The sequence below is a fragment of the Amblyomma mixtum genome, chromosome 10 (assembly GCF_055824585.1).
Source record: "Amblyomma mixtum isolate Tamu chromosome 10, ASM5582458v1, whole genome shotgun sequence".
Lineage (NCBI taxonomy): Eukaryota > Metazoa > Arthropoda > Arachnida > Ixodida > Ixodidae > Amblyomma > Amblyomma mixtum.
Window position 1 is genome coordinate 157,528,721 of NC_143021.1, and position 27,670 is coordinate 157,556,390.

At 46.6% G+C, this 27,670-nt stretch overlaps 1 protein-coding gene across 1 annotated transcript in view; it reads right to left on the reverse strand.

Annotated features, from left to right (window-relative positions):
- LOC149327463 (kelch-like protein 10) overlaps positions 1 to 27,670 on the reverse strand; it is a 156,201-nt gene that overhangs the window by 98,711 nt on the left and 29,820 nt on the right. Inside the window, exons 3-4 of the mRNA XM_089564890.1 lie at positions 19,196 to 19,345; positions 6,835 to 7,037 (exon numbers count right to left, since the gene is read on the reverse strand). Coding sequence (XP_089421016.1) covers positions 6,835 to 7,037; positions 19,196 to 19,345 — 353 coding nt within the window. The remainder of the gene's footprint in view (positions 1 to 6,834; positions 7,038 to 19,195; positions 19,346 to 27,670) is intronic.

Consider the following 27,670-nt stretch of genomic DNA (forward strand, 5'->3'; position numbering starts at 1 on the left):
GGCGTGTACTTACAGAAGTGGTGATTTGAATAAAATGTCAGTTGCAAGTAGGTGCCATGATGCGCCCTTTGTTGTTCCTTCTTTGTTTGCGTTCTGATGCAATGTTTCTCCGGCAAGAGTTTTTTCCATAATTCTGCGCGATGGCGTTATTCAGCCTTCAAAGAGCCCCTGGGCTCCACCTGTTGTTCTAGTGAGGAAGAAAGACGCCGCGCCCACTACGACGCCGCATACAAAGACAACCTCGACCACGATGCGAACCACCTTCAAAATGACGCCGCCGCCAAGAAAAGCTTCGACCACACGCCCCACCCACGATTCACATATCCGACGAAGCCGTGACCCGACGCCGAGGACGACGTGCAACTCCAGAGCCAGGACATCCGACTTAGAAGTAGTTATCGACGGCCGGAAAGTCACCGCTCTAGTCGACACGGAAGCCGATTATTCGGTGATGAGTGGACCATTCGCTGCGCAGCTGAGGAAAGTAACGACCGCTTGGGACGGCGTACAAATTCGCACCGCAGGAGGCCACTTCATTACGCCATCAGGACGATGCACAGCGCGAGTGACTCTCAAGGGACATACCTATCCCACGACCTTCGCAGTAATACGGCAATGTTCCCGCGAAGTGGTCTTGGGCATGGATTTCCTTAATGAGCATCAGGCGATCATCGACCTGCGATCCAAGATGATCACACTTTCCACGGACGAGGCCATCCCATCGATGAGAGCTCCGGAAGATCACGTTGCGCTTAGTGTCCTGGAGGACCAAGTGAGTGTCCCACCCCACTCAAGCGCCATCATCACCGTAGGCGCCACGGAAGCGAATAACACTGAAGCCATAAGCGAGGGGAACATGCAGTTGCTTCTCGACCGAGGAGTCGGCATCGCAAGAGGCATCGCAGATTTGCGCAAAGGAAAAGTCGACGTACTGCTGACTAACTTCAGCGAGGAATACCGGCACGTTAACAGAGGAACGACGATTGCATTCCTCGACGAAATATCCGATGTACGAGACTTCTTCGCGCTCTCCGGCCCATCCGTTAAAGATTCGCCTGACCAAGAGAACTCGCCCACTTTCGACATAAACCCAGCCCTGACCCGGAACAAACATGATCAGATCTGCAATATCCTTCGAAGCTACAGCGAGTGCTTCTCGTCATCGCCGAAGGTCCGACAAAGGCCGATTGCCAAGCATCGCATTACAACCGACCAGCACGCCCGACCTGTCCGCCAGAGCCCCTACCGAGTGTCGCCGCGAGAACGACAAGCCATCAGGGACCAAGTGGAAGAAATGCTGCGCGACGACGTTTTCAGCCTTCAAAGAGCCCCTGGGCGGCCCCTGTTGTTCTAGTGAGGAAGAAAGACGGTGCACTTCAATTCTGCGTTGATTACCGGCGCTTGAACATCAAAAAGAAGGACGTCTACGCGCTCCCTCGCATCGATGACACACTGGACCGGCTCTGGGACGCCAGGTATTTCTCATCGATGGGCCTCAAGCGCGGCTACTGGCAAATTGAGGTCAATGAACGAGATCGCCAGAAGACCGCATTCTGTTCGACGACCGCCGAGCACGCTTGTTGCTACGCCGCGGCCGGGTGATTCAGTTCTTTGCGGGCGCAAGTCAGCCCAAATAAAGAGTTGCGTTTCGAAGACATCCTCGCTGTTTTCCTGTTTGCCGGACTGCAGTCACAACTAGGTGACAATATTGACGCCTTCCGGGTAATACACCTGACCGTAACAGTAACAGTCGTTTCACATTCTCTTTTGCGGTTCAGCCGCATCGCGTTGCTCAATGTGAGGAACAAATGTATGTCAGAGAAACTTCTTACCATCTGCGAGAGTAACGGATGTCTGCGCGAACCACTTACTGCAGTCTATAGTTCCTGCAAATTCCGGGGAAACGAACGAGGCTGCATTTAACCGCACGAACTATCAATAAGAGGAAACGGTGCTTTTTTTCGACCTCGAGAGGAAACAAGAACTTGACAATTTCAGCTTTTCAAATTCGATAGTCAATCGCTCAGGTAATCGATAGCAAATTCTGCTACCGCTGGAGCAGTGACGAAGGCGCCGACCACGCTTGTAACGTCGGTCACGTTCAGAGGAAGAAATGATTTTATAGTTTTATCGTGGTTTAGCATCCAAAAACGACCCACGCTATGAGGAACGCCGTAGCGGAGGGCTCCGAAAATTTCGACCTCCTGGGATTCTTTAACGTGCACTAACAACGCACAGTACATGAGCCTCTAGCATTACGCCCCCATCGAAATTCGACTACCGTGGCCGGGATCGAGCTCGCCTCTTTCGGGCCAGCAGCCGAGCACCATAAACACTGAGCCACCTTGGATTAGAGAGGAAGAAATGTAAAGACGTTGTCTAAGTGGCATTTGCCAGGGTCACCCTGCAGATGCTCTGGAATAGCACGGCCGGGTGCGGGATTTCACAGGGAATGATAGAAGTACCACCAGTGTGGGCGTGTTATATAATTTAAAAGCGAACCTCATTAGCTGCGATATCCTCGCGAAATTTTTGTCCTCTTTGTTTGTTCACGCTCAAAGCCGCCACTACGCGTCATCACTTTATTTGTGACGCGACATGCGACCAGACTTATCTAGATTGATTGCGGCTGCGCGCGACTGCTTCCGCATTGTTTGTAGTGGTTACTTTGCTCACCGTATCTAGAATTCTCGTTGTAGCTTCAAACTGAGCGCGGCCGAGAACGGCGGGCATTTTGTTCGACGGCCGCCGAGCGCGCTTTGCTGGTACGCCGCCTCCGAGTCATTCAGGTGTGTGCGGGCGCGAGGCAGCCCAATAAACAGTTTCGTTTGGAAGCCTTTTCGCTGTCTTCCTGCTCGCGGGACTGCTGTCACCACTACGAGAGATCTGGTGGAGGTGCTGGCTTGCAGCCCCCAAGATGGACCTTGGTGCACAGTCAACGTCGGTTGTGCTTCGCCACCTTTATGAGCCGCCGACTTTTCATGTACAACTACACGAGGATTTCGAATAATGGTTCGACGGGTACGGCGGTGTGGCCGCACTTAACGCCAGGGACGACAACGCCAACCTTCGAAACGTTCACTTTGCATTGGACGGCCTTCTAGAACGTGGTCTGAAAACCACCAGCTTAACCTCAAGGCCTAGAAAACTTTGAAGAAATAGCTAGGGGGGATGTTGAGTAGCGTCATCCGGAAAGAAAGGGCATATGTTATACAGCAGTCAACAATTCAACGTCAAAATGAGACCATGCGTGCGTATGTTGAAGAAATGAAACGGATTTTTCGACGCGCCGATACCATTCTGACCGAAGAGGAGGAGATGGGTTCTAAGAAAATGCGAGGTGGTTAGCTGCCTCTCTTCGTCGGTCTGGTCGGCAGACCACCGAAGACCACCGTCTAACACCACGGAAGCGGCCACCATAGAAAGGACCTTAGATGTCAGAGCTCGCAGGCATGTCCGCCAGCTACACGTCTTCCCCGACAACCACCCTGACTTGGCGGCCACCACCAGAGAGAACTTGCGGAAAGACCACGAAATCGTCCGGGAATATTTGCGACGACTGCTGTCGTTTTCCCCGCCACCTTAAGAAGCGGCTCTCATGCATATAGTACGAGAAGAACTGCCACAGGCACTTGATACCCCGAGACCGACGGCCATGGAACCCAAGGCCATGAATTACACCCCCGCGGTGCGCAGCCAAAGGCGTCCAGCTAGTCTGTGCGAAAAGCCCTGTGCACCGCTCTAGAATTCCAGTCGCTTGCCGCCCACCAATGTTGGAAGCTCAGCCAAGGAAACCGACCTCTTAGGGCCCCGCACTGTGGTGACCCCAGCCACATTCTCCGGCACTGCCTGTACAGGTGAATGGGACTTTGCGGCTTTTCGTTTGACACGAAAACACGAGTAAAGAAGGACTTTGAAGAGTACAAGAAACGAGTAACAAGGTGAATTCGGATCTGCGAAACGCAATACGTTACAGCAAAATTTTGTATATTGCCTACTTCGCAAATAAGGGGATGCCGCAATTTATTTTCTGTGGACTCAAGATCATACATTGACTTTATTCCTTAATTCAAAAATACATCGTTTCGAAGACATGATTTCTGTTCGTACAAGTAAATAAAAACAAACCTGATTTTTTTAGTGCAACCTTCATAAAGCATGAGGCACCCTACCTCAGATACATACGTTATGTGACCCCTCGCAATACAATACAACCATGGTACGCAGATGACCTCCTATGTTGTTTCGGTTCTTGTCAATAACCTGCCTTTCATTTACACCTTATGATGTTCAGCAAGGTAGAACGTTGGGCCAGTTGGTACTTTATTTTTTAGATATTGAATCAACGCACCAAAAACACCAGAACACTAAGCAAGAACGACACAGACAAGAGGGCGCTAGCGTGGCACTGTTGGCTTCCACATGTTATCTCAGGATTTTAAAACTGTTCCTTCATTTACACGTGTTCTTAGACTTTACCTTGCTTCAAATGTTGGTACTTGACATTTGTTCCAATTGCCTCATTGGCTAGAGGCGTTATGTTTGATGTCCTTGGTGCTTCGTTATTTAATACGTTCCTCAAGAGGTTATTGCAGGCATTGATTCCTGTTTTGTACTGATATATTGATCATTTTCTAAAAATTTTCCCACAGTGTTGCTGTACACGTATCTGTATTTTGTATCTTTACGTGGTACCCACAGCCCCGTCAGACAGTGGTGTCTGCCTTTAGCTGTAGGCTCTAGGATTTTTCGATAATCCAAAAATAAAATTCCGATTTCAATGATATTCCAAGATTCTAAAATCACGAAAATTTTTTGGCTGCCTGCCTGTTTCCGCTTTCCCAGGTGGTTGCCTTTGTTCACTTTCTCCTTCGTGTCACCTTTCTTTCCCCTCGCTTCAATAAAATTTCACTTGTTTGTTAGCGCTTGTGTCTCGTCCTCGTTCCTTTCTTGTAATGCGCATGGTTTGGCAGTATTTCTTCTCTAATTCAAGTATGCACCAACTATCCCAAAAAGAGGTGTTAATGCATTAATCTATTTTCTGGGGAGGGCCTGCTTCAAAAATTTTCTGGTCCTTTGCAATTTTCAGGGCTGAACCGACTCCTAAGATTTTCAAATTTATCATTTGTCCTATTATTGCTTCATTGATGGTCACGTGTTGTCGATGGTGTGACGACCCTTACTGTCACATTCATAGATCGCGGGGAGTCCGCACACCCCTTCCTTGCGCAAGGGTGCAGTGGTTTAGCGATGCGCCACTACCGCGGTATGTGGCTGCATCGAACAGACACCCTTGAGGCATGTGAGACAAAAGTTGCTCTTTATGAGCTCCAGTAAGGCTCCTCGAAGCCCCACCGTGAGGAAGTGCCAACTGAATTGAACTTATTTTAATTATTGAAGACGCGTAGCTTTTTGGGCCAGTTGGTGCATGGTTAGTGGAAAACCAGCGGAAAGGACGCGTTCACAAGGAGGAGAAGTACACAGGACAACGCTGGAAACACAACTGAAAATTCTTTACTTCGTGAATCGCCAACATCAGAACAGGGCGCACATGCGCGAGAGCAACCACAAACAGTACAGTTTCGTGAATGGGACATAGGTTGCCACATGCTTTCTTCGGTCGCTTAATCAATTTTGGGTTTGCTGTTCTGTTAACGTCTGTGGTTGCTCTCGCGCATGTGCGCCCTGTTCTGATGTCGGCGATTCACCAAGTAAAGAATTTGCAGTTGTGTTTCTAGCGTTGTCCTGTGTACTTCTCGTTGTGAGCGCGTCCTTTCCGCTGGTTTTCTAACTACTTATTTCAATTAATTTCATTGTCACGGGAGCAGGTAGCTCATAACCCGGTGGGCCTGCTGCGATGACGTCACAAGCTCATGCATCCTATCTCGATCACGAACGGAGCATCTTGGCAGAGAAGCCGGGAATTTTTTGTGAGGCGACAACCTATATGGTGTCGCATTAAAATTATTGTAGCAGTGCCTCACGTCCCAGCCGCCTGTAAATGCTTCCAGCTGATGAAGCATACACGTTGCCACATACCTTCAGGCATTTCGGGCGAATGGCGCGAGTGATTGTGCCGAAATAAACATTTTCCAGCACACCCCCTTGCCGAACGCTTGAATGACCAATATTAGTCTACGCTGTAATGACAGGGGGAAAAAATGTTCGGGATTGAAACTTTTTCATCAACTGTATCAACACCCAATCATTCTAAGCAATGATCAACACCCATTCATTCTAAGCACGTCATTTTGACATTCAATTTAATCCGATGACCGCGAAGTCTTTGATAATATGCGTAATATATGACAAGGTGACGAATATGTCAGTGAGCTATCGGTCAGGTAACCACACGCGAGTCTTATTTTTTAACCACGGCTGTCGTCGTGTCGTGTTTTATTTCATCTTTTAAGGTTGCGTTGCTGCTTGCTGCGGCTCCATTCTCCGTCCACTCCAACAAAAGTTCATCTGAGAGTGCAGCGCTTGTGCTGTCATTTCAAGTCCCGTATTTCGCGCTCTACAAACCTAGAGTAGTGCGCAATATGTACAAAAATATTTGACTGCCCCGTAATGCGGGTCACGATGTCTGTAAAAGCCAGCAGCCCAGAGTACCGAAAAAGCATCCTTCTGTCCTCGTTCACAGGGCTTCCTCTGCCAAATTGTGTTTTAGTTTTCATGCCAGCATTTATCGGCATTAAGAGCAATCTCTGCACTTTCGCCGCAATTTCATAACGTTGTTTTATTCAGCAGCCGGTGCTGACAAAATTATTGGCACTGTCTTGGGCTCCACCGACACACGACTTTCACATCAACTGATCCCATCGCAGCACTCACCTGACAGTGCACTGTACAAATCGCAAGAATGGGAGATACTGGACCAAGTATTTCCTTCTTTCGGGAGCATCGGCTGCGATCCACTTGAGGATGGCCCGGAACACGTCGTCTACCTCACTGGGCGCGTACAGCCGGTTGTCTGCCAAGATGGTGCGCATCTCATCGGGCGTTAGGGAGTGGAACTGGCTGTCGTTCTTCCACGTCTGGGCAAAGTAGAAGAGATGTATCGTTTTGTATCATGAATAAAATGAGAGCGTCTACATATCTTTCTAAAGCTTCTATATATCTAAAACTGTAAGGGTCCACAATCGAGTTAACGAAAATTGATTTTATAAAATCGAAAAGTGGCAGAAAATTATCTACCTTCTTATATTTCCTTCTTAAAGGGCAACTGCATAGGTTTTAGAAATCGATGACCTTAAAACTCTAATGTGTTAAACTGGCAGGTAAAGCATGCGGAGTCCTTTTCGGCTAACGTTTTAAATGACGTGATCGCCGATTAAAATCGCGATGCCCTTCAAGATTCCCCGCAGCTTAGAATGCCAAGTGGGATGCGAAAGATAACGTTATGACAAGTATCAGCACATTTTCAACGAACAACCGCCTGCTTCGAAGGAACAAACAAACAACACCAAAGCCAATCCCGCCGAGTGTTGTTTGGCAGCATCCAACGAAGCACGGCATGGCATGGCTGACGGCAGCGATAACTTGAAATCATAACTTCCATGACGTGACGCTAAACTTCCCCGCACTTTTCTGGTGCAGTGAGGAGAAGAATTAGTCACGTAATTGTCGATTACGTCGCTTTAAATGGTATTGCAAAAATGCTTGGCATGCTTTACGTACAGCCTATATTGAATCGTTGAATATAGCGAAATTCTCAAAAAGTGGTGCAGTTGCCCTTTAAATGATGCCAATATGGCTTTGGAACCGCAGACCGTATGCATAAAAATAAGTCTTTCCTTCCACAGAAAAGCAGGCGGCGCTATTTCATCTGCATTTTTTTTTTACAAAACACACATCTATGCACTCTAGAGAACTCACAGACCAACAAACAATGTTTAGCTGTCTATCCTGGTCCTCATGAAACGTAGGAACTTTTTTTTTTGCCTTAGTGTGCCAGAAAAAACAGCTTCTCAAATTTTTCAGACCAGTGCTTCTTTCCCTTCTATCCGCTCAAAACAAAAATTTCTACTTGTGACGTGGCTTTTCCGGTTTTTTTGGCATTGTGATATGTTCTCACATCAAAATAGTTCTTGCTGATCTTTCTACGTCCCGGGATCCGACAGAAAACTCCATAAAAAAATTGTCTCTGCCTTCTGAAATAAAACTTGATAGTTTAGCGCTTCCGTCCATCAGGTACTCCTACTCGCCTTGTTGCCTTCTTACGCTCGTCCCTCAAGCGTCTTCCTTCAAACCAGACAGGGTACGAAGACAGCACTTTTGAAAGGAAGCCTTGTAGATCGGCTGTCTCAGACAACTCATTGATTCAGATGTCTTTGCCTCCTTACTGTCGAGGTTCCTGTATGCGTGTTACCTCCCTTGTACTGCGGCAGCTGAAGTTAATTTGAAACAACGTTCAGACAAGTCCAAAGATGGAAGGCGACTAGAAAGCAAGACACGCTGCGCGACCGCTCTCCAGTCCCGCTAGAGGAAGGAACGTTTAGGTTACTACACGAAGCTTTTGCGGCATTTAGAGTGCTCAAGCTATAAAGCAATAAAGGCTTTCATAAAAACAAATAAGAACACAGGAAGACGCCAGTTCATTTCTTTGGCGAATTGAACCTATCTATGAGAACAGAAGTTTCTTATTAAGGGCAGTTGGTTCTCTGTGAAGCCCAGGCTCTGAGCCTGGGCTGGATAAAGTAGCCCTTACAGGAAAGGCGCTCTGCAAATCGCCAGAATAAAACCTGCACTTCATCTTCAGCGAATGCATACATCGCGTTGCACTTGTTTGGAACCGCAGTTCTAGCAAAGTCAGCTTCGCCTGCGCTGAATGCGACATGGCTGGGGGGGGGGGGGGGGGGGGGTTGAATTTATTATCCCGTGTATCACAAGATGACATGGTCCTGATGCCTTCACCTTCGAATTGAAACCTGAATACTCATTGACAAGAATTTGGCCAAAGCTCTAAACACCACATCCACACGAGAAAACAGTGCCTCAATTGACAATCATCTAAGGATAAAACAAGTGACAGACGAAAGTGACGTCGTTTCCAGTTGGGCACCTGCTCTCCACTGGATTATTTGAGGACACAAAACGCGCGGTCCAATTTCGTTGAAATCAGAAGCCACAGTCTGGTCCCTCACTTTGCTGCAGGTAATCAGCCCATGTTCTACGCATACCACCTATTACACAGCATACAAGAAGACAGAAGGCTATTTTACAAATTAAAACGCCGTAGCTGAGGCTCACTTCAGAGAGCGAAGGGCATATTCCGTGGGCTGTAATTATTAACATCACGGACAATACTGCATCTGAGAGCAAACCCTACATTCAGGATGCAAGCAATAAGGAAGCATTAACTCATCGGCATCCACCGAAGCGCAAAACTACAAAGGAAAGCTAAGCACCTTTAACAGAAACGTTGAAGGCAAAGAAATATTTCTCGTTGTCCGGGGTTCGAACCCTTGACCACCGCTTCAAGGGAGCAGTGCCTCTACCAAATGAGCTTACCGGGACGGCTAGCATATGGTAGGGCGAGCGCAAATTCATGAATAACGCGAAATGGGCGTGATGTTGCTAGAAGCATAGCTCCGGAGAAGCGGTGGTCCCGGGATCGAAACCCCAACCAAGATGAATTTCTCTAGCTGCGATCTTTCCCTTGAAGCTGCGTAGGTTTCCTCTGTAGCCGTATTGCTGCGCTTGGGTGGATGTCAATGAGTAATTGCTCCCTTAATGAAAATTTATACCACCCACTGCATTGGCTCAGTGGTTACGGCGCTCGGCTCCTGACCCCAAAGACGCGGGTTCGATTCCGGCTGCGGCGGCCGAATTTTGATGAAGACGAAATTCTAGAGGCCCATCTACTGTGCGATGTCAGTGCACGTTAAAGATCCCCAGGTGATCGAAATTTCCGGACCCCTTCACTACGGCGTCCCTCATAGCCTGAGTTGCTTTCGGACGTTAAATCCCAATAAACCAATAAACCTAAACCAAAATTTATACCACCCTGGGGGATGGCCCTAAACATTGGACCATCAGGATAGCAGTGTTTGCATAGGTTCCCGAAATGCAGGTTTCCCTCACATCTGTCCGGCCACCATCGGAAGAATAACTATCCATTCATTATTTTTGTAGTGGCATCCATAATTATTTATCTCTTTAGGCTGGATGTCGATGAGGACAAATTCAATGCCTTTCGAAGCGTCCACGCTGGGCTTGTTTTCAAGCAGGAGCTACAATAATCTATAAAATGCCGCTTTTACACCTCAACATTAAAGTCCCAAAATTAGTTTGTTGGCAGTGTAACACAAATCCTAAGAAGCATTTCATACTTTCACTCCAACCATTTGATATCTGTAAAAAGGATAAGATTCCTGACAGTTCTTTAGGTCTCTACTAAAACTGCGTAGACAAAGCCAGCCTCATATTTAAGAAATATCTGTCGTGACCAGATGCGAGGTACTGAAAAATGTGGATGGTTTGAAAGTTCTCAACTTTTTTACAAAAATAAAAGCACTGAAACAGAAACAGAATACCACCGGGAAATAGTGGGCCACATTACGGTCACGGAGGAATTATGTAGGCTATTTTCAACCCAAATAATATTTCAGGTACATAGTAATGTAGTGCTTTCTGCTCAGTTTCAAATAAAATATAGTACTTGTGTCATCAATCAATAGAATATATAAAAAAACTGAAAACATCAGACACGGTACGCCTCATTCAAAGAGAGATTTATATCTCTTCGTGTCGCAGGCAAGAAAACAAGAATATTTTAGTCTGCAACAGAGGCTACATTAATGGGATTTTGAAGACAATCAATGAACAAGTCCGAAAACGAGTGGCTTCGATCGGAAACACTCCTTCTCAGTGATGTTCTATTCAGGAAATTACTCCTTTTACAGGAAATTTTAGGGGCTAAATCTGGTGGAAAACGAATTTCCGCAGGGATGCAGAAAATATCAGGAACGAAAATCTCCCGGGTTTATTGAGTTTATAAGCTGATGCAGAGAGAAAAACGGCCTTAATAGTTGATATTGGATACAAATTAGAAAATTTTTGGTACGCAATGGGCCATCGCTACACCATTCGACGACGGTCAGGCGGATTTCCTACGGCAAACTTTCAAATCAAATCAAATCAAATTTTATTCCGCAACAAAAAGTTGCGAGGAGGGCAGGTAAAAGCTGTGAGAAACAACTTGAGCAGCCCTGACCCCCTGGCACACGGGGCAGCATAGGAGCATGCGGCTAAGAAAGGACAATGCACTTCGACAAAACGCATACATCCGTTAAGCAAAATCGCTAGAAACTGGAAAACATCAGGCAAAAAGAAAGTCACTGTATGGCATCATTATACTGTCACGTTGTAGTGACGCCAGTCCAGCGGTCCGGAAGACACGAAGAAGTCTTGTAAACGAAGCTCTTTATTTGGGCTGACTTGCGCCCGCAAAAGAACTGAATTACTCGGCGGCGGCGTAAGCAACAAACGTGCTCCTCAGTCATCGAACTATGAATTCTCGCTGCTCGCGGCATGGTTCAATTTAAAGCCGGCAAGGAAACTATGAGATAATAGGTCGAGATCATCTAGAGTAATCTGGAAACACGTAGATGCAGCTGTTCATGGCTGTGAACAATCGAGATTAGACCGGTCGCTTCTCGCGTCACGAACAAAATGATAATACCCCTTTTCTGCGGCCTTGCGCGAACGAACGGACGCTACAATGATACGTGGCATTACCCCCCTCCCAAAGAAGCATCGTCTCGATGCTTTAAAATGAAAATAAACACGAGAATGCAAACTTCGAGTCCTTTAGCGTTCATAATATGGCTTCAGGCGTACGACATGTACGACTTCCGGACGTGTGCGGCGTCGCTGAGATGCTGTCGTGCCGTCGGGGATGACTTCATAGTCGAGGTCACCGATGCGACGGAGAACCCTGTACGGGCCAAAGTAGCGTCTCAGCAACTTTTCACTCAATCCACGGCGGCGAACTGGCGTCCATATCCAAACACGATCACCTGGCTTGTAATGCGTGTCTCGCCGGCGCAGATTGTAGCGTCGGGCGTCGGTGTGCTGCTGGTCCTGAATGCGAAGCCGCGCAAGTCTTCGGGCTTCCTCGGCGCGATGAAGGTAGGCGGCGACGTCGAGGTTGTCTTTGTCGGAAACGTGCGGGAGGATTGCGTCGAGTGTTCTCGTGGGCTTCCTGCCCTATACCAGCTGGAATGGGGTAAACCTGGTTGTCTCCTGGACGGCAGTATTATAGGCGAAGATCACGTAGGGCAGAATGGAGTCCCACGTCTTGTGTTCGGCGTCGATGTACATGGACAGCATGTCTGCGATGGTCTTGTTCAGACGCTCTGTGAGTCCGTTGCATTGTGGATGATAGGCAGTTGTCCTCCGATGGCTTGTCTGGCTGTAGCTTAAAATGGTTTGCGTCAGCTCCGCTGTAAATGCCGTTCCTCTGTCTGTGATGAGCACTTCGGGGGCGCTGTGTCGCAGGAGAATTTGTTCGACAAAAAATTTTCCAACTTCTGTTGCGGTACCACTAGGCAACGGTTTTGCTTCGGCGTAGCGGGTCATGTAGTCGGTGGCCACGATGATCCACTTGTTACCTGATGATGAAGTCGGAAAGGGGCCGAGGAGGTCCATCCCCACTTGCAGAAAGGGCTTAGTTGACGGTGGTATGGGGTTCAGGAGTCCGCCTGGTCTAGTCGGAGGCGTTTTGCGTCTCTGACACCCACGGCACGTTTTCACGTAATGGGAAACGTCGGTAGCTAGCCGCGGCCAATAGTACTTCTCGTGGATATGGTGCAGCGTGCGAGCAATCCCGAGATGCCCTGCAGTCGGCTCATCAAGATATGCCTGCATAATTTCTTGCCTGAGATTTTCGGGCACGACAAGAAGATGCACTGTCCTGTTGGGCGCGAAGTTCTTCTTCAGGAGGACATTATTGTGAAAGACGAAGGACGATAGTTGGCGCTTGAACCCTCGGGGAGGCGATGCGGTCTTGCCTTTCAGATAATCAACTAGGCTTTGCAACTCAGGATCCGAGCGCTGCTGCTGCGCGAAACCGCTGGCGCTTACCGGTCCTAAGAAAGCGTCGCTGTCTTCCTCTTCCGGTCCTGCGTCGACGGGGGCTCGTTGTCGCTGTCGTTGTACGTTGTCTTCGGTGTCCAATCTCGGCTTCGTCGAGTAGTGAGGCTGCGGTGGGCGTACTCCGACGTTGCTTCACTGGGCAGCGGTAAAAGTTACAAGTATGGCCGCGTCGTCGTCGTCGCCGTCGTTGTCGGTGTTGTCGTCGGTGTTGTTGTTGGTGTTGTCGTCGGTGTTGTCGTCGGTGTTGTCGTCGGTGTTGTCGTCGGTGTTTTCGTCGGTGTTGTCGTCGGTGTTGTCGTCGGTGTTTTCGTCGGTGTTGTCGTCGGTGTTGTCGTCGGTGTTGTCGTCGGTGTTGTCGTCGGTGTTGTCGTCGGTGTTGCAGTTGAGGCATGGATTTGGGTTTTCGTCGACGGAGGATCTTTGTGCTTGCGCTCGGAAGCAACCTCACCTCCAGAGGCTGCTTTATTCAGTTTAACCTTCGGGGGCTGGGGGAGCGTCCACGCACTGCGTAGCCTCGGCTAGGGGATACAAAGAGCGCTGACGATGGCGACGGGAAACGTGATAGGCGGCTGGGCGGTGAGCATTCTTCCCGACGCAAATACTCCTCGATTTCGACTGGTCGCTGGCAGGGTCGGGGTCGTGGAGCGTCGTAAGAAAACCCTCGGATGCCCATTTTCCTGCATGGGCAGTACCGGAGAATGTGAGCGGCTTCGCCGCACTGGAAGCATCGTGGGCGGCGCTGGTCGGCAGTTCTCCACTCGTCGCATTTCCTCGGCTGCGCGCGTCGCTCGTAGGACGGGCGGGTTGGGGCGAGTGTGCGGCGGTCCAACGCAGCTGGCTGAGGGCGATAGGGGCTTGGGTCCCGTCGTTGAGGGGCCGGACGACGCACAGCTGCGGCGTAAGTCATGGCTGGGGGCTGCAGAGGCTGCGCGGGTGTCGGCGTCACACCCAAGGCCTGTTGAACCTCGTCCCGGATGACGTCAGTGAGCGATGAAAGTTGCGGCTGCGTTCCCGTTGGCAGCAATCTCGCACAACTTGACGTATAACCTCCCGCAGGTTATCGCTGTTAACGGTGTTCAGGCAGCTTGATGACAAAAAGCGATGCTGGCGGTCATACTGACGGGCTCGGGCCTCAAGGGTTTTTTCCATCGTGGATGCCTCTTCTAAGAATTCCGCGACGGTTTTCGGTGGGTTGCGGACGAAGCCTGCAAAGAGTTGCTCTTTAACTCCTCGGATAAGCAACTTCACCTTCTCTTCTTCCTTCATGTTTTTTTTTTTTTTTTTTTTTAAACGTCTTTATTTCTGCATTTAGTAGGCCGCATGTCGGCACGCCGGAAGAGACGCTTCATCTCCTCAGTCTACACTGCAACGGTCTCGTTTGGGTGTTGTATGCGAGACTGTAGCAGCTGCTGTGCTCTCTCCTTTCGCACGACATTTGTGAAGGTCTTCAGAAGCTGCTCCTTGAAGGTTTCCCAGTTGGCAAGGCTGGCTTCCTCATTCTCGATCCAGACTCTTGCTGGTCCCTCCAGGGCGAAGAAGGCGTACCTAAATTTCACGGCATCGTCCCAGTTGTTAAAGACAGCCACACGGTCGAACTGCTCCAGCCATTCTTCGGGCTCGGCGCCAGGCGTAGTGTCGAAGGTTGGTGGCACCCGGGGCTGCTGCAGAATGATTGGAGTGGTCGTCTGGGGCAAGCTCATGGTGGACGTTGCTACTTGCTTTCGCTTCCGGGCAGGGTCCGGCAGAGTGCCGAACTCAGGTGCGTCGCCTAGCAGACGTCGGCTTGCGCGGTGTACTGGAGTCAGGTCCTCCGCTGAATGACTCAGAGGGCTGGCGTCACGACTTGCTGGGGGTGTCCGGTACATAGAAGGCTACCCAGCATCTCCACCAGATGTCACGCTGTAGTGACGCCAGTCCAGCGGTCAGGAAGACACCAAGGAGTCTTGGAAACGAAGCTCTTTATTTGGGCTGACTTGCGCCCGCAAAAGAACTGAATTACTCGGCGGCGGAAGCAACAAACGTGCTCCTCAGTCGTCGAACTACGAATGCCCGCTGCTCGCGGCATCGTTCAATTTAAAGCCGGCAAGGAAACTTCGAGATAACAGGTCGAGATCATCTAGAGTAATCTGGAAACACGTAGATGCAGCTGTTCATGGCTCTGAACAATCGAGATTAGACCGGTCGCTTCTCGCGTCACGAACAAAAATGATAATACCCCTTTTCTGCGGCCTTGCGTGAACGAACGGACGCTACAATGATACGTGGCAATACAAACATTTCACGCAGTTCTTTTGGTGATATACCAGATATATCAATGTCAGTTTCTTTTAATAGGCGATTTAGAACTGTGGGGTATAGAAATTTCTGCATATGATGTCCATAACTGCTTCTGCATTTGGCGGCGTACCACACTTCAGGATGTTATGAACAGGAATGAACATTATAAAGAGGGATGTTTTCCGCTAACCATGCTAAGCTTGTTATGACATCATTATTTTTCAGTAAACAGAGCTTATACATACGCCATAGCTTGTAGTCATACATTGAGAAAACCTGAAATATGTGGTGCTTCTTGAATAAACCTGCAGTGTGAGAGGAGAGCGATCAGAGACTTTACAGGCTACGTGTAAAGCTCTTTTCAAAGCGAAAGCCTTTAATACCTCATACACTGCCGTGACCAAGGAATGTTAGCAAATGTGTCCGCGTTACGGCGTCACTACTTAAAAAGAAAACGCTATCGAGACTGGGAATCAAACCATGGCCTTTGGCATTTGAAATGGAGACGCTACCACTCCGCCACGAAGGTTAAGGGCTAGGGCATGAATAAAGGTGCATTTAGTGAATGCATGGGTTTCATCAATCAAATAACATTAAATTAATAAAAGAAAAGAAAATATAAAAAATTACAAAAGAAACAAAACATAAAATAAATTACAAAAAATGCAAACATGAAAAGAAAACACCCTGCGCCAGGAAACACTTTCGCCATGCAGCACTTTAGAGGACCAAAGTGCCCCCTGAATTTTTTGTAAGACGGAAAGTTTACCAATATTTCCAGCTGTTGTTGTTGACCACACAAGAAACGCGTAACTTAATAAAGACGAAAATAACGAATTATATAGGAGTATATTAACAGAGGTTGGGAAGAAGTGGCAGTGGCGGCGCATAATGTCGGTTGTCCTAGATAGTTTATTAATAATATAGTTCACGTAATGATTCCATGTCAAGTTTTGTGAAAAGTATACGCCCATTGGTTTTAAGTTTTTGGCCATTTCAGTTTCAGTTATTTAACAAAATAAGAGGCAATTGTGCATGTGTATGGCAATTATATGTGCAAGGTTTGTCAAAAGCTGTAAACGTTTTCTGCGTTACATTCCTTCATGCTTTCCGTCAAGCTAAGGAGCAGGTTATAACTTTGAGTGCAATTTTAACGCGTGAGCCTGAAGAATTCCGCGTTACAGAAAAATATGCCAAAAATTCTCCACAGAAGCAACGTAGGTATCATGTGGGCCACCTAGGTCATGTGATCTTGTGACGTCATCCGAACCTGCCCAACGGATTGTGTGCAAACTCACCACCGTGAGAGGCGGCAGTCAAATTAGTCACCGGTCCCAAGAAGCTGTTCGGGAAGAGCAACCTGGTTCTCACAAGCCCCACCGTAGGGGCAGTGGCGCATTGCTCAACCGCTCCTCCACTCCCAGCGATCGATGAATGCGAAGAAGAGAATGAAATATCCCGCATATATGGCCATTAACCAATTCTCGCTATCGCGTCATACCCTTAAGGCAATGCTCAAGTGTCCCTCCAGTTTTTCCTGTGCCTTTCTTTTCATCATAAAAGAAGGCGTTCCTTCCAGACATGTTTTAACAGTACACTTCGTTGCATGCTGGTGAGCAGTCGTCTTTTACAGCAATACTCTTGGAAGATACACGGTGCATCTTTTGAATGCGTTACTCACCTAAAATCGTCCCTCGGCCTTGAATCATTAGCACTCCGCAAAAAATATCAATTCTTTATCTTTTACATTATATTTTAAGTCCCCTGCACCATGCCAAACTTCGTTACATGCTCCCTTACGCTCATCTCGCCGATTACACAACTCCCTCAGCATTCAGCGGTTGCACGGCTCATCCAACGCTTTCAACAAGTATTTCCTTCCCATCGCCATAGAAGAATGGAACAACCTTCCTGAAAACGTTGTCATCGAAACTAATCCCACCAGATTTAGGCAGCTAATAACAGACCACTTGAACCATCTATAGCTACTTCCCTGCAATGTTCTGCCTGCAATTTGAACTGCTTGTGTCATTGCGTTATCCTCTACTACTAATTTTCCACTTATTTATTTTGAGCGCATTTTAAGGTTACATTTTTTATTCTACTGCTTTGTATGTCCCATATTTTTTATTATTTGGTTTGCCTGACGTTAATTGGACGTCAAAATTGTTATTCTTGTTATTTCGGTCTGCTTTTTTATGTTCACATGCTTTTGTATGATCGCGTCACACCACTATCTCCCCCCCCCCCCCCTCATCTTATGTAATGTCCCAGACGGGACCTTTAAGGGTACAATAAATGATGATGATGGATAATCATGATGTGAACATTTTTATATTGCTTCTCATTGCCTTGCAACTCCGCTTTTGACGCGGGAGTGCCAATGGGTTAATGCCCCTATATGGGACATTCTCTGCGTTCCTAGGTCGCTCAGACCACTGCTGCCGCATTGGTACACCGGCGAAGCGACACACCGCTGCCTCGGCAGGTGAGCCGAGGCCGCTTGCTTGTGAGACCAAGTTTGCTCTTAACCTCTCGCCATAAGCGATTAATTTAACTACCACGGTGGGCAGGTTGTGATGAAGTCGCAAGGTTCCCACCGCTTCACGCGTTATGCCTCACTGCCCAGGTGGCAGTTATACCAATGATTGGCCTCGAAACGGTCGCTTGGAAAGAGCAACCTTGGTCGAGCGTAATTTATATCTCAGGAGGCCACTAGTGACAGCCATTTCCGCGTGTAGAGACACAGTTCATCCGAACCCATTAAAATAAATTTAAAAAGAGAAAACGTCCACAAGTGCACCACCGAACAGAGAAAGCCTCTGGTGGAGCCACCGGATGCAGGCTGCGTGAATTAATTATTAAATTGGTAAATTGGTATGTGAGGAAAGGAATTGGCGCAGTATCTGTCTCACATATCTCGGCGGACACCTGAACCGCGCCGTAAGGGAAGGAAGGAAGGTGGGAGTGAAAGAAGAAAGAGGGGCTGTAGTGGAGGTCTCCGGAATAATTTCGACCACCTGGGGATCTTTAATGTGCACTGACATTGTAGAGCACACGGGTGCCTCTTGCGTTTCGCCGCCATCGAAACGCGGCCGCCGCGGTCGGGTTCGAACCCGGTACTCCGGCTCGGTAGACGAACGCCTTAACCAGTGAGCCACATACAAAACGTCAGTTCTCGAATGGTGGGTTTCTGGTTAGTGATATTTGTCCGTATTTTTAGCTCACGCACTTTTTGCGCAAGTTATGTATGTATCGCTCCTGCAATTATGCTTTCACGGCACTGCAAAAACCAATAATATCTTGTCTCGAACTCAGCAATTCACCCACTTTTGAACGAAATACTAATTCTTTGAATCACCAGACTCGGGAAGGAAGGAAGAGCAGGCATCGGGAAGGAAGAGCAGGCAAAAATAACTTTGCCCACAGATAGAAGAGCAAGGTATGTTCCAGGTATGCCAACGTGAAATGGTTGGCATTTCGTTGATCACCAAATTAGCAATACTCTCCTGCAGCAATTCCGCCCATAGACGACACTTGTGCTGGTCTTAAGGAATCTTAGTTTCACTAGTATCAGCATGTATTAACTCCAACTATGGCTAATAAATGAAACAAGTAATTTCACTCAAGCAAATTAGACAAGCCATTCGGTAGCAGGCGGCTTGATTGCCTGACCTCTCCTACAGGCTAGTAAGGGCAGTTACTCCCGTTAACCTTGTTCTTTCACAAACGTGATAGTACTGCTTTGTGTATTATAAACATTTTCGGCGAGTGTTGGAATCCCTGCAATGCTCATGGCGTACCCTGAACTTCGCACCTCATTAAAGTTTCGAACGAGGTAGAGATAGGCTTCTGCCGCAAGAGAAGCATATCCTTTGCTGACGGCCAGGTGGTAGGTCCCGATGCACGAATCAGGCTCCAAGTTCCGCTCTAGCATCTCGATGCAGTGGTCGCGAATCTTCGGTATCTGCAGAATGAAACATTGGAAAAAATTTCATATGTAGTCCCCGAGATCATCGCATAGACTGGGAAGTGCAGAAAATAGTCATAGCAGAAGCACAGAAAAAAGAGCACAAAGGCTCTGAGAGTAAATTAGACGTCTTCTTGTTTACTGCCTAGAAGTAAATTAAAAGTAAGCTCACCAATGACAAATATTCTGACGAAACCCTTAATCAGAAAAACACCTTTTTGCGATCTAACTGGATCGATGCAGCGCTGACACAGACACCTCCCGAGCGAAAATTTCTTGAAGCTTCAGTGATCTCTCCTGTGCTTAGAACAGCGTTTTTGGTAATTCTAAAGCGAAAAATAAACAATGGCCTAATCGAACTTGAGCCCTAAGAAGTACCAACAGCGTCGTGCGCTTTGGAGGTCTATCGTTAAGGCAACGTCCAGCATGCCTAACAAATTTTGCGTTCTAAAACGCATGAACGAAATCCTCCCAAGAGGTTCTGCAGTGATGTAAATTGCGTGTTAAAACAATAAAAAATATTTACACAGATAATAACGCAATGAAGAAATGATAAGGGACCATTTAAGACTATAAGCTCCAAAAGGACGATTTCCTGTTTTTTTTACTGGAATTACCGATACCCTGAAACAGCAGACAAAAAGAGAAACTTATTAATCTTGAAAGTAACTGAAACTGGAATAATAAGTAAGGCAAGCTTCCCAGTTATTTGTAAAAGTCTCTAATTCTGCCCAGGACCATGCAGCGAAATGCATTCAGTTGAAAGTCGAATCCGTGAACGTCCCTTTTCTCAATGGACAATATCCAGTAATGCAAAGTGAACGAGATATGGTCTCCATAAGGCATTAGTTTTATTGATTACAACCAATATAATTCAATGTTTATTTCCTCCTCTGGAACAAACAGGTAACAAGAGTTTTCAAGGTAAATTTAAAAAAAACGGGCGATCATGACTTCCTTTATATATCATTTCAATTTGGCTACATTTAAGCGATATTCCAATTCCAGGAAGTTGAAACACGCAATAAAAGAAATTAACAAGTTTAGCTCTACACATTTATCCAGGTTGCAGTTAAAAGAACCATAATTAGTGTGGAAAATTTTCATTCTTGAGTTCTTTCTCTTTCACGTCATATTATTCCATGGGCAACCACCAATCTAAAGTGTATTACTCTTTAATAATTGTATGCGGTTTTTCGGGGCAAAGTTCTTAAAGCCTAAGAAGTTTCTTGATCTTCTAAAAGAATATATGATTGCATATAATTAACTTTGGATGACCTTGCATCTTTTTTGCACTAATTTTTCGTTCTGTGGGGATCCAAACTTTTTAATTTGCAAGTCGTGTTCTACCTTCTGTAGTGTTAGTTTTTTTTTAGAAGCAAAATACAGCGATTCACTCAAACCTAGACTTGATTACTTTTTCCTTGCTACATTTCCCCATCAGATATAAATATTTGGTTGAAAACAAATGCTTATTAATTCTAAGTAACCGTTCTTATTTGAACACACACTTATTAAACAGCGTCATTAAAATTACACCTTGCCGATTTAAAAAATTACCAAGAGCACTGCACAACAGCCATTGCTCTAAAAATATGTTATTTATTTATATATATATATTTATACATTTATTTATTTATTAACTACTCTACCCTCAAAGCCAGCGGCACAACAGAGGGGAGCGGGTTACACAGGACAAAGCGGAACAATGTCTTATATATATATATATATATATATATATATATATATATATATATATATATATATATATATATATTTATATAAGACATCAAATATTTCAAGGCACTGATTAAATATGTTGGGGAAGTCACATTGACACAACAGATTTATTCAATGTTCCGACCAGTGACTTATAGTCGGATACAACTTAAGAACGAAGCCGCTTTTCCCCGTCAAAGGACCCCCCTTCTAGCCAATGGCGTCGGCCAATTCTCATTGTCCAGCTAGCGTGACAATGCAGGGAGTGGCAGATGAAAGGGGATAGTCCTCTCCCTCCATAGTCGGGGATAGACCCCTCTCTCCACTGTTGTACCGTTCCCTGCATTGTCACCCTTGCAGGTTCTTGAGAATTGGCCGACGCCATTAGCTGGAGGGGGGTTCTTTGAGGGGGGGGGGGGGGGGAAGCCGCTTCGTTCTTAAGTTGTATCCGACTATAGTGTGTCTCAAGAATGGTCACACAGTGCATGGACGCGACTTATAGCTTTGAATTTGGCACACAGAGGGCTTGAAAAATAAAAATGAAATAAATGGAAAAGAGAAAACAAAAGAAAAAACTAACGGCAATAGCGTAACACAGCGGAGACACCAAATACCGATGTCAAGATGGTGTGTGTGTGGGGGGGGGGGGGGGGGGGGGCAAGTGCGCAGCGTGAAAGAGGTGAAAGAAAGAGGCTGGGTGGGGCCGGCACGCGGCAACTTCTAGAGAAAAAAGTGTGGGAAAGAAGGGAAGCGTCCACCAATTGTGCCCGTCTGTAGCACCTCTGGCCGCGTCTGTGTGGCGCCGCCCGACTCGAGAAGATAGCACAACGAGGACGCACAGGTTGCGGCTGCCCTAAGACTGCACACGGTGTCACGTGAGTAGCTAAAGCCAGATGAGGGGCCCATACGAGGACAGCACGGAAAGGCTCGTTTACAGAAATGCAAAAATAAGTAATAAAGAGAGACAATGGCACTGCGATGGCCGAAAAAAAAAATCTACACTGGCGACACGAATACACAGGGTACACACAAAAATGTGTCCTGTTGTAGCATTTTTTAGCAGGCGATTGCGGGGAAATGAACTTAAAAACATGCCAGTGTGTCCCGAAAAGACAAATTTCATCCCACGGAACAGCGCTTTGCAACAACATAACAACATTGCTAAAATAAATACAAATGACACACCAAACCATAGAGGCGCACAAAAAATCCATATGCAGTACAAGAGTGGGGAAAATTGTCCTAAAAATGGAGTTTTACCGAAACGCAGTGATCGGCAACAACAAAACGATAATAATGGGATGATTACACATTATAGACGTGCGTCACAGAATTAGTCTTTAGCCACAAGAATAATTTCAATAACTCGACTAGAAATGAAAGTGTTTATTACGGAAGAAGTTGTTACACAACTGTCATCATAGTAGATTCAAAAAACAATCGTTTGGCTGCAAAGGAGTTCACAAGAAAAAGAAAACAAACCAAAACATTGCAGGCAGATTTTATTTATTTATTTATTTATTTATTTATTTATTAGTACCTCACAGGCCCCGAAGAGCATTGGGTGAGGGGGGGGGGGGCAAATGAAAAAAGGAATATACAGAAGGAAGAGCATTGGGTGAGGGGGGGGGGGGCAAATGAAAAAAGGAATATACAGAAGGAAAAAAGTAATATCGGTAAAGAATGCCGTACAAGTCAAATACATGAAAAGAACACGAAATTTATACAGAGTTAAAATAACATCAGACACGAAAATAGGAAAAAAAAAGCGAAACACGAACATGGGAAAAAAAAGAGGCAACCAGGTAAGGCAGGAAAGTTTGCCAGCCCTCTGATTAATGCCAGAAAACAAGGTGTTAAATTAAAATATTAGATACTATTCACAAGCTTCAGTGTTGTAATGTGTCTGCAAGCCGGATTGCAGTATGATGGCCTTGGAGTTTTCAAACGCCTTTGCCGTTACCTGCCTTGAAAGAGGCAGATCTGGCAATGATCGTATGTGCGCTCTGTGGTTATTTGTTCTCAAGCGGAAAGGAGTTTCAGTTTGCCCAATATACCGAGCATGGCCCACATCGCACTCAAGTAGGTAGACTACGTTGCTGGTGTCACAGTTGAAGTCTCCTCGAATTTTGAATGACAAAGACGACGCTGTGCTACGAGGTTTTGTGACCTTATTGATCACCGGATAAGTTTACAGCGCGGTTTATTGCAAGGTGTGCACCCTGACTTCCGGTTGTCTAGTTTCGAGGACGTTACGGCATCTTTGATATTTCTTGCCCTCCGGTATACGAAACGACGTGGTTGGGGAAGCAAGCGCTTCATTTTGTCGCTCTGAACGAGAACGATGTGTCGCATTCTGAAAATAGCGTTAACATTCGGGGCTGGTGGAAAGTAGGTTAATATTAGATTAGTTGGGAAGTTTGTTTGCGCAGTCCTGGTTTAAGCACGAATACGAGCTTTTCACGCAGATCTGTGATTTTGCGTTTTTGAGTTTACATCCACGAGGTCTTGTCAAACGATGGTGTTCAAATCTAGCTTGTTTTCCTCTAAATCGATGTATCTCGTCGAGTTAAGCACGAATACGTGCTTTTCACACAGATATGAGACATTGCGTGTTTGAATACCTGCAGCGGAAAACCGCCGTACAATCCTAGAGCAAAACAAGCTAGATTTGAACACCTTCGCTTCACAAGTCATTTTGATTTACTGTACAACCACGGTGACTTGTGAAGCGAAAGTGTTCAAATCTAGCTTGTCTTACTTTAGGATTGTACGGCGGTTTTGTGCTGAAGCTTTTTCCAAGGTATCGGCGATCATAGGCTTCGGGTAGCGCCGTCGGAGCAAATCCTTGCGGAGTGTCTGCAAGTTAGAAGCGAAGCCCTCTTCACAGGAGCATGTGCATTTAAATCTTAAAGCCTGACTGTATGGTATTCCTTTCGTGCAATGTTTTACGTGGCTACTTTCGAAATGCAAGCATAAGTGCCTGTCCGTTGGCTTCCTAAACACGGAAGTGACAGGCTGGTTTTGCGAGATCTGAAGTTTCACATCCAGAAAGCTGATCGAAAAGGATGACTACGTGTGAGAAAGAGATGCTCCTGTGAGCATTATTAACGTTAGCGACGAATTTGAGCAGCTCTTCTTCACCATGCAACCATATAAGAAATATGCCATTTATAAACCTCGTATAAAAAGGGGGTCTGAAGAGACAGTTCCCTAGGTATTCAAGAATGACCATAAATATATTGACATAATAAGGACCAACTTTTGTGGCCATTGATGCGCCACTAATTTGCTCATAGTGGTCGCCATCAATTTCAAAGTTATTCATTTATAGCATCAAATGCAGCAGTGTTTCAAGGGTCGTGACGTCCACTACCCTTTCAACTTGGTAACCTCTAAGTGTAAACGACTGCCCTAATCCCATACGAGTAAGGTATGTTGGTGTATAAGGACACGACATCGAGGGTAACGAGTATGCTGTTTTCTGGAATGAACAGATCAATTATTTCAAAATGAAAATGAGTTGTGTCGGTGACAAAAAGAGGAAAAGTTGGTGGTATGTTTCTAGTTCTGCTGTCGATGAAACTAGCAATATTTCCTGAAGTGGTTCCTATTTAGGAAATAATTGATTGTCCTGGATAATTTTCCGTATCTATTTTTGGCAGAAGGTAGAACCTGCCTGGGATGGGGCACAACGAAAAAAAGGACTTGGTGATATGATCAGTTATTTTTCTCCTTTACGAGGTTTTCTAGAATGGTTTGGACCAGGTGTTTGAAATGTCAAGTAGGGTCAAAACCTACATCTTTATAGAAAAATTTGTTGCTTAGAATCTGTTCTGCCTCATTATTGTAGTCTCGGGTATTCATCACGACAATTGCGCCACCTTTGTCTGCGAGCTTCATAACTATGTCGAAACTTGTGGCGAGGAATTTCACCGCATTTTGTTTTTTGTGCGATCTTGTTTGTTTGATCTTCTGGAGTCGCGCGGGCCCACACTGGCGCGGCCAGAAGCGCTACAGTCGCGCACAATTGGCGGACACTTCTCTTTTGTTAACTCCCCTCACGCTTTTTTTTCTCGAACTAGCCGCGTGCCCGCCGAGGCCCGCCTCCCTCTTTCACCTTTTTCAAGTGGCGCCTTCGCTCCTCCCTGTGTTCTGTGTTCCTCTTTGCCCTAAAGTTTTTTATGTTCTATTTTTATTTTCCAGGCCCTCTGTGTGCTAAGCTCAATGCTACAAGAAGGCATGTTCATGCACTCTATGATCAGTCTCGTAAAGGACCAGTCCTTGGTCGAAACGTTGAATAAATCTGTTCTGTTTTTCAATGTGACTTTCATAGTTTACTATATATATATATATATATATATATATATATATATATATATATATATATATATAAGGGATAACAAAATCTTCAAGGCAACTGATTAAAAATTTATTAAGTTGGGGAAGTCACATTGAAAAACTTAACATATATTTATTCAACTTTCGACCAGCGACTGGTCGAAACGTTGAATAAATCTGTTAAGTTTTTCAATGTGACTTCCCCAACTTATTATATATATATAAAAACAAGAAGGGGTCACAACTCTGCAATTATCTTCATATAGTACCGACAGTTTCGAATGGAGGACCGTCCTTCCTCAGGGTATGCGGTACAGGGTATACGGGAGATTCGTGTGTATACCCTGAGGAAGGACGGTCCTCCGTTCGAAACTGTCGGTATTAAAAGAAGATAATTGATAAAAAGATAAAATTTTTCCCGTTCATAGCCAGCCGAGTATGATGCATCGGACCGACGATGCTATGGCTCTGGCGGGAAAAAATGTTTAGGGCGGCGCACCATCTCCGCCGAACCCGGGGTACACGCAGCCAGCTTGCGAGTCTGGGGTTATTAATTGAGGAATGCAAAAATGAAGGAAAAGATTTTTGCCCACCGCGTCATCTGCTCTTACGTACTTAAGCACCTGAGCTGCTGCCAGTGTAAATAAAGGGACAACGTGTAGACAGAGAGATCGAATAAAAGAAGGGAGGGACAGGGAGACAGCAGCGGCTTAGGGGCCTAGTGTATGATCTTATGATGTCGCGCAAGGCGGCACGAATCCAACGCTGAGCTATGCTCCCCTTGAGAGTTTCCAATGTCAGTGAAGTTCCCCCACCTTCCAACCTCCTTTTTCCAGCAAAGGGCCCGCGGCAAGCAAGGTGAGGTTTCGGGCGTGCCATCCGCGGTATAGTTTGTGTTAGCAGCCGGTAGCGTGCTTTCAATTTTTTTGCAGTGTACGCGGTACCCTTGACGACATCGACATCCTGCTGGTTTCCCAAAGCCAAGGTTAGTGACAGCTATAGAAAACAATTCCTCAAGACGTTTTCTGTTGGCAGAAGGCGGCCATACAGTATCTGCACCGGGCGCAAAGTATAGAATAACGAAGGACTTGACGTAGCTTTGAGCATGCTGTCCAGAATTAGCGGCACCGTTGTTACCCACGTTTTGAAAGTAATTAGAAAGATGCATAGATCCCTTGTCCTTCAAGCATTTGTGAGCCCTTTACAAATGGTTTGTTGATGTTGCCACTGGGCCTTGACATTTACTTCCTAATCAAGGCCCTTGCCCTCCTTCGTGACATTATAGTTCCAAGGGCCATTTTTAGGCACTCAGCTCTATGACGTATGACCTGTGTAAAAAAGATTGGCGGGGGCTTAGCTTTGGTTAAGCCTGGTAGATTGCGAAAGCGAGCGCAGCGTCTCTGACGGAAGGAACGCGGCGCGCCGCGTCTAAAGGTCACGCGTGGCTACCGGCCGCCGCTGCGCGACGACTCGACTTGGTAGCCCATCTCTCACCCTTGTATGACGTCACGTTATGACGTCACTAGGCATCGCATGAGGTCGGAGGTCATTCTAAAGGTCACGCGTGGCTACTGGCCGCCGCTGCGCGACCACTCGACTTGGTCGCCCATCTGTCACCCCGGTATGACGTCACGTAATGATGTCACTAGGCATGGCATGACGTCGGAAGTCATTCTAAACGTCACGCGTGGCTACCGGCCGCCGCTGCTCCACGACTCGACTTGGTATCCCATCTCTCACCCTGATATGACGTCACAGGTCATCTAAAGTTCAAACGGGGCTACCGGCCGCCGCTACGCGAAAGGCCGCTCTTGGGAGTAGTATTGCTTTCGCAATAAAAAAGGTGCACATTAGCTAGAACTGACGTATTCCGTTCGTGTACCTCATTCGCCCCTCCGGAGGTACTCAGTGCGCGTGGTGAATGCTCCCTGAACACACATCGGCGGCAGAGAAATCGCTAGCTAGATTGTCCTATGTGTGCAACGTGTCACGTAAGCCTCTTTAAAAGCGACAGTTGCGGGCAAGGTCTCCTACAACTGTAACGACGCAAAGGCTATAACGGAGACATCGCGTGGGCGTTTCAACTTTGTTAAAACAAGTTCAAGTTTTCAATATATCCACATAGGGGAACCGTCAACCTTACTGGCTACCTCCATGTCTCCAACAAGTCACCCACCAGCTAGTTTTTAGTCGCTTTATGTCGTCGTAATGACTGCATATTTGCTGCCTCTATAGACGAGGCCGAGCGTCGTGTCATGAGCG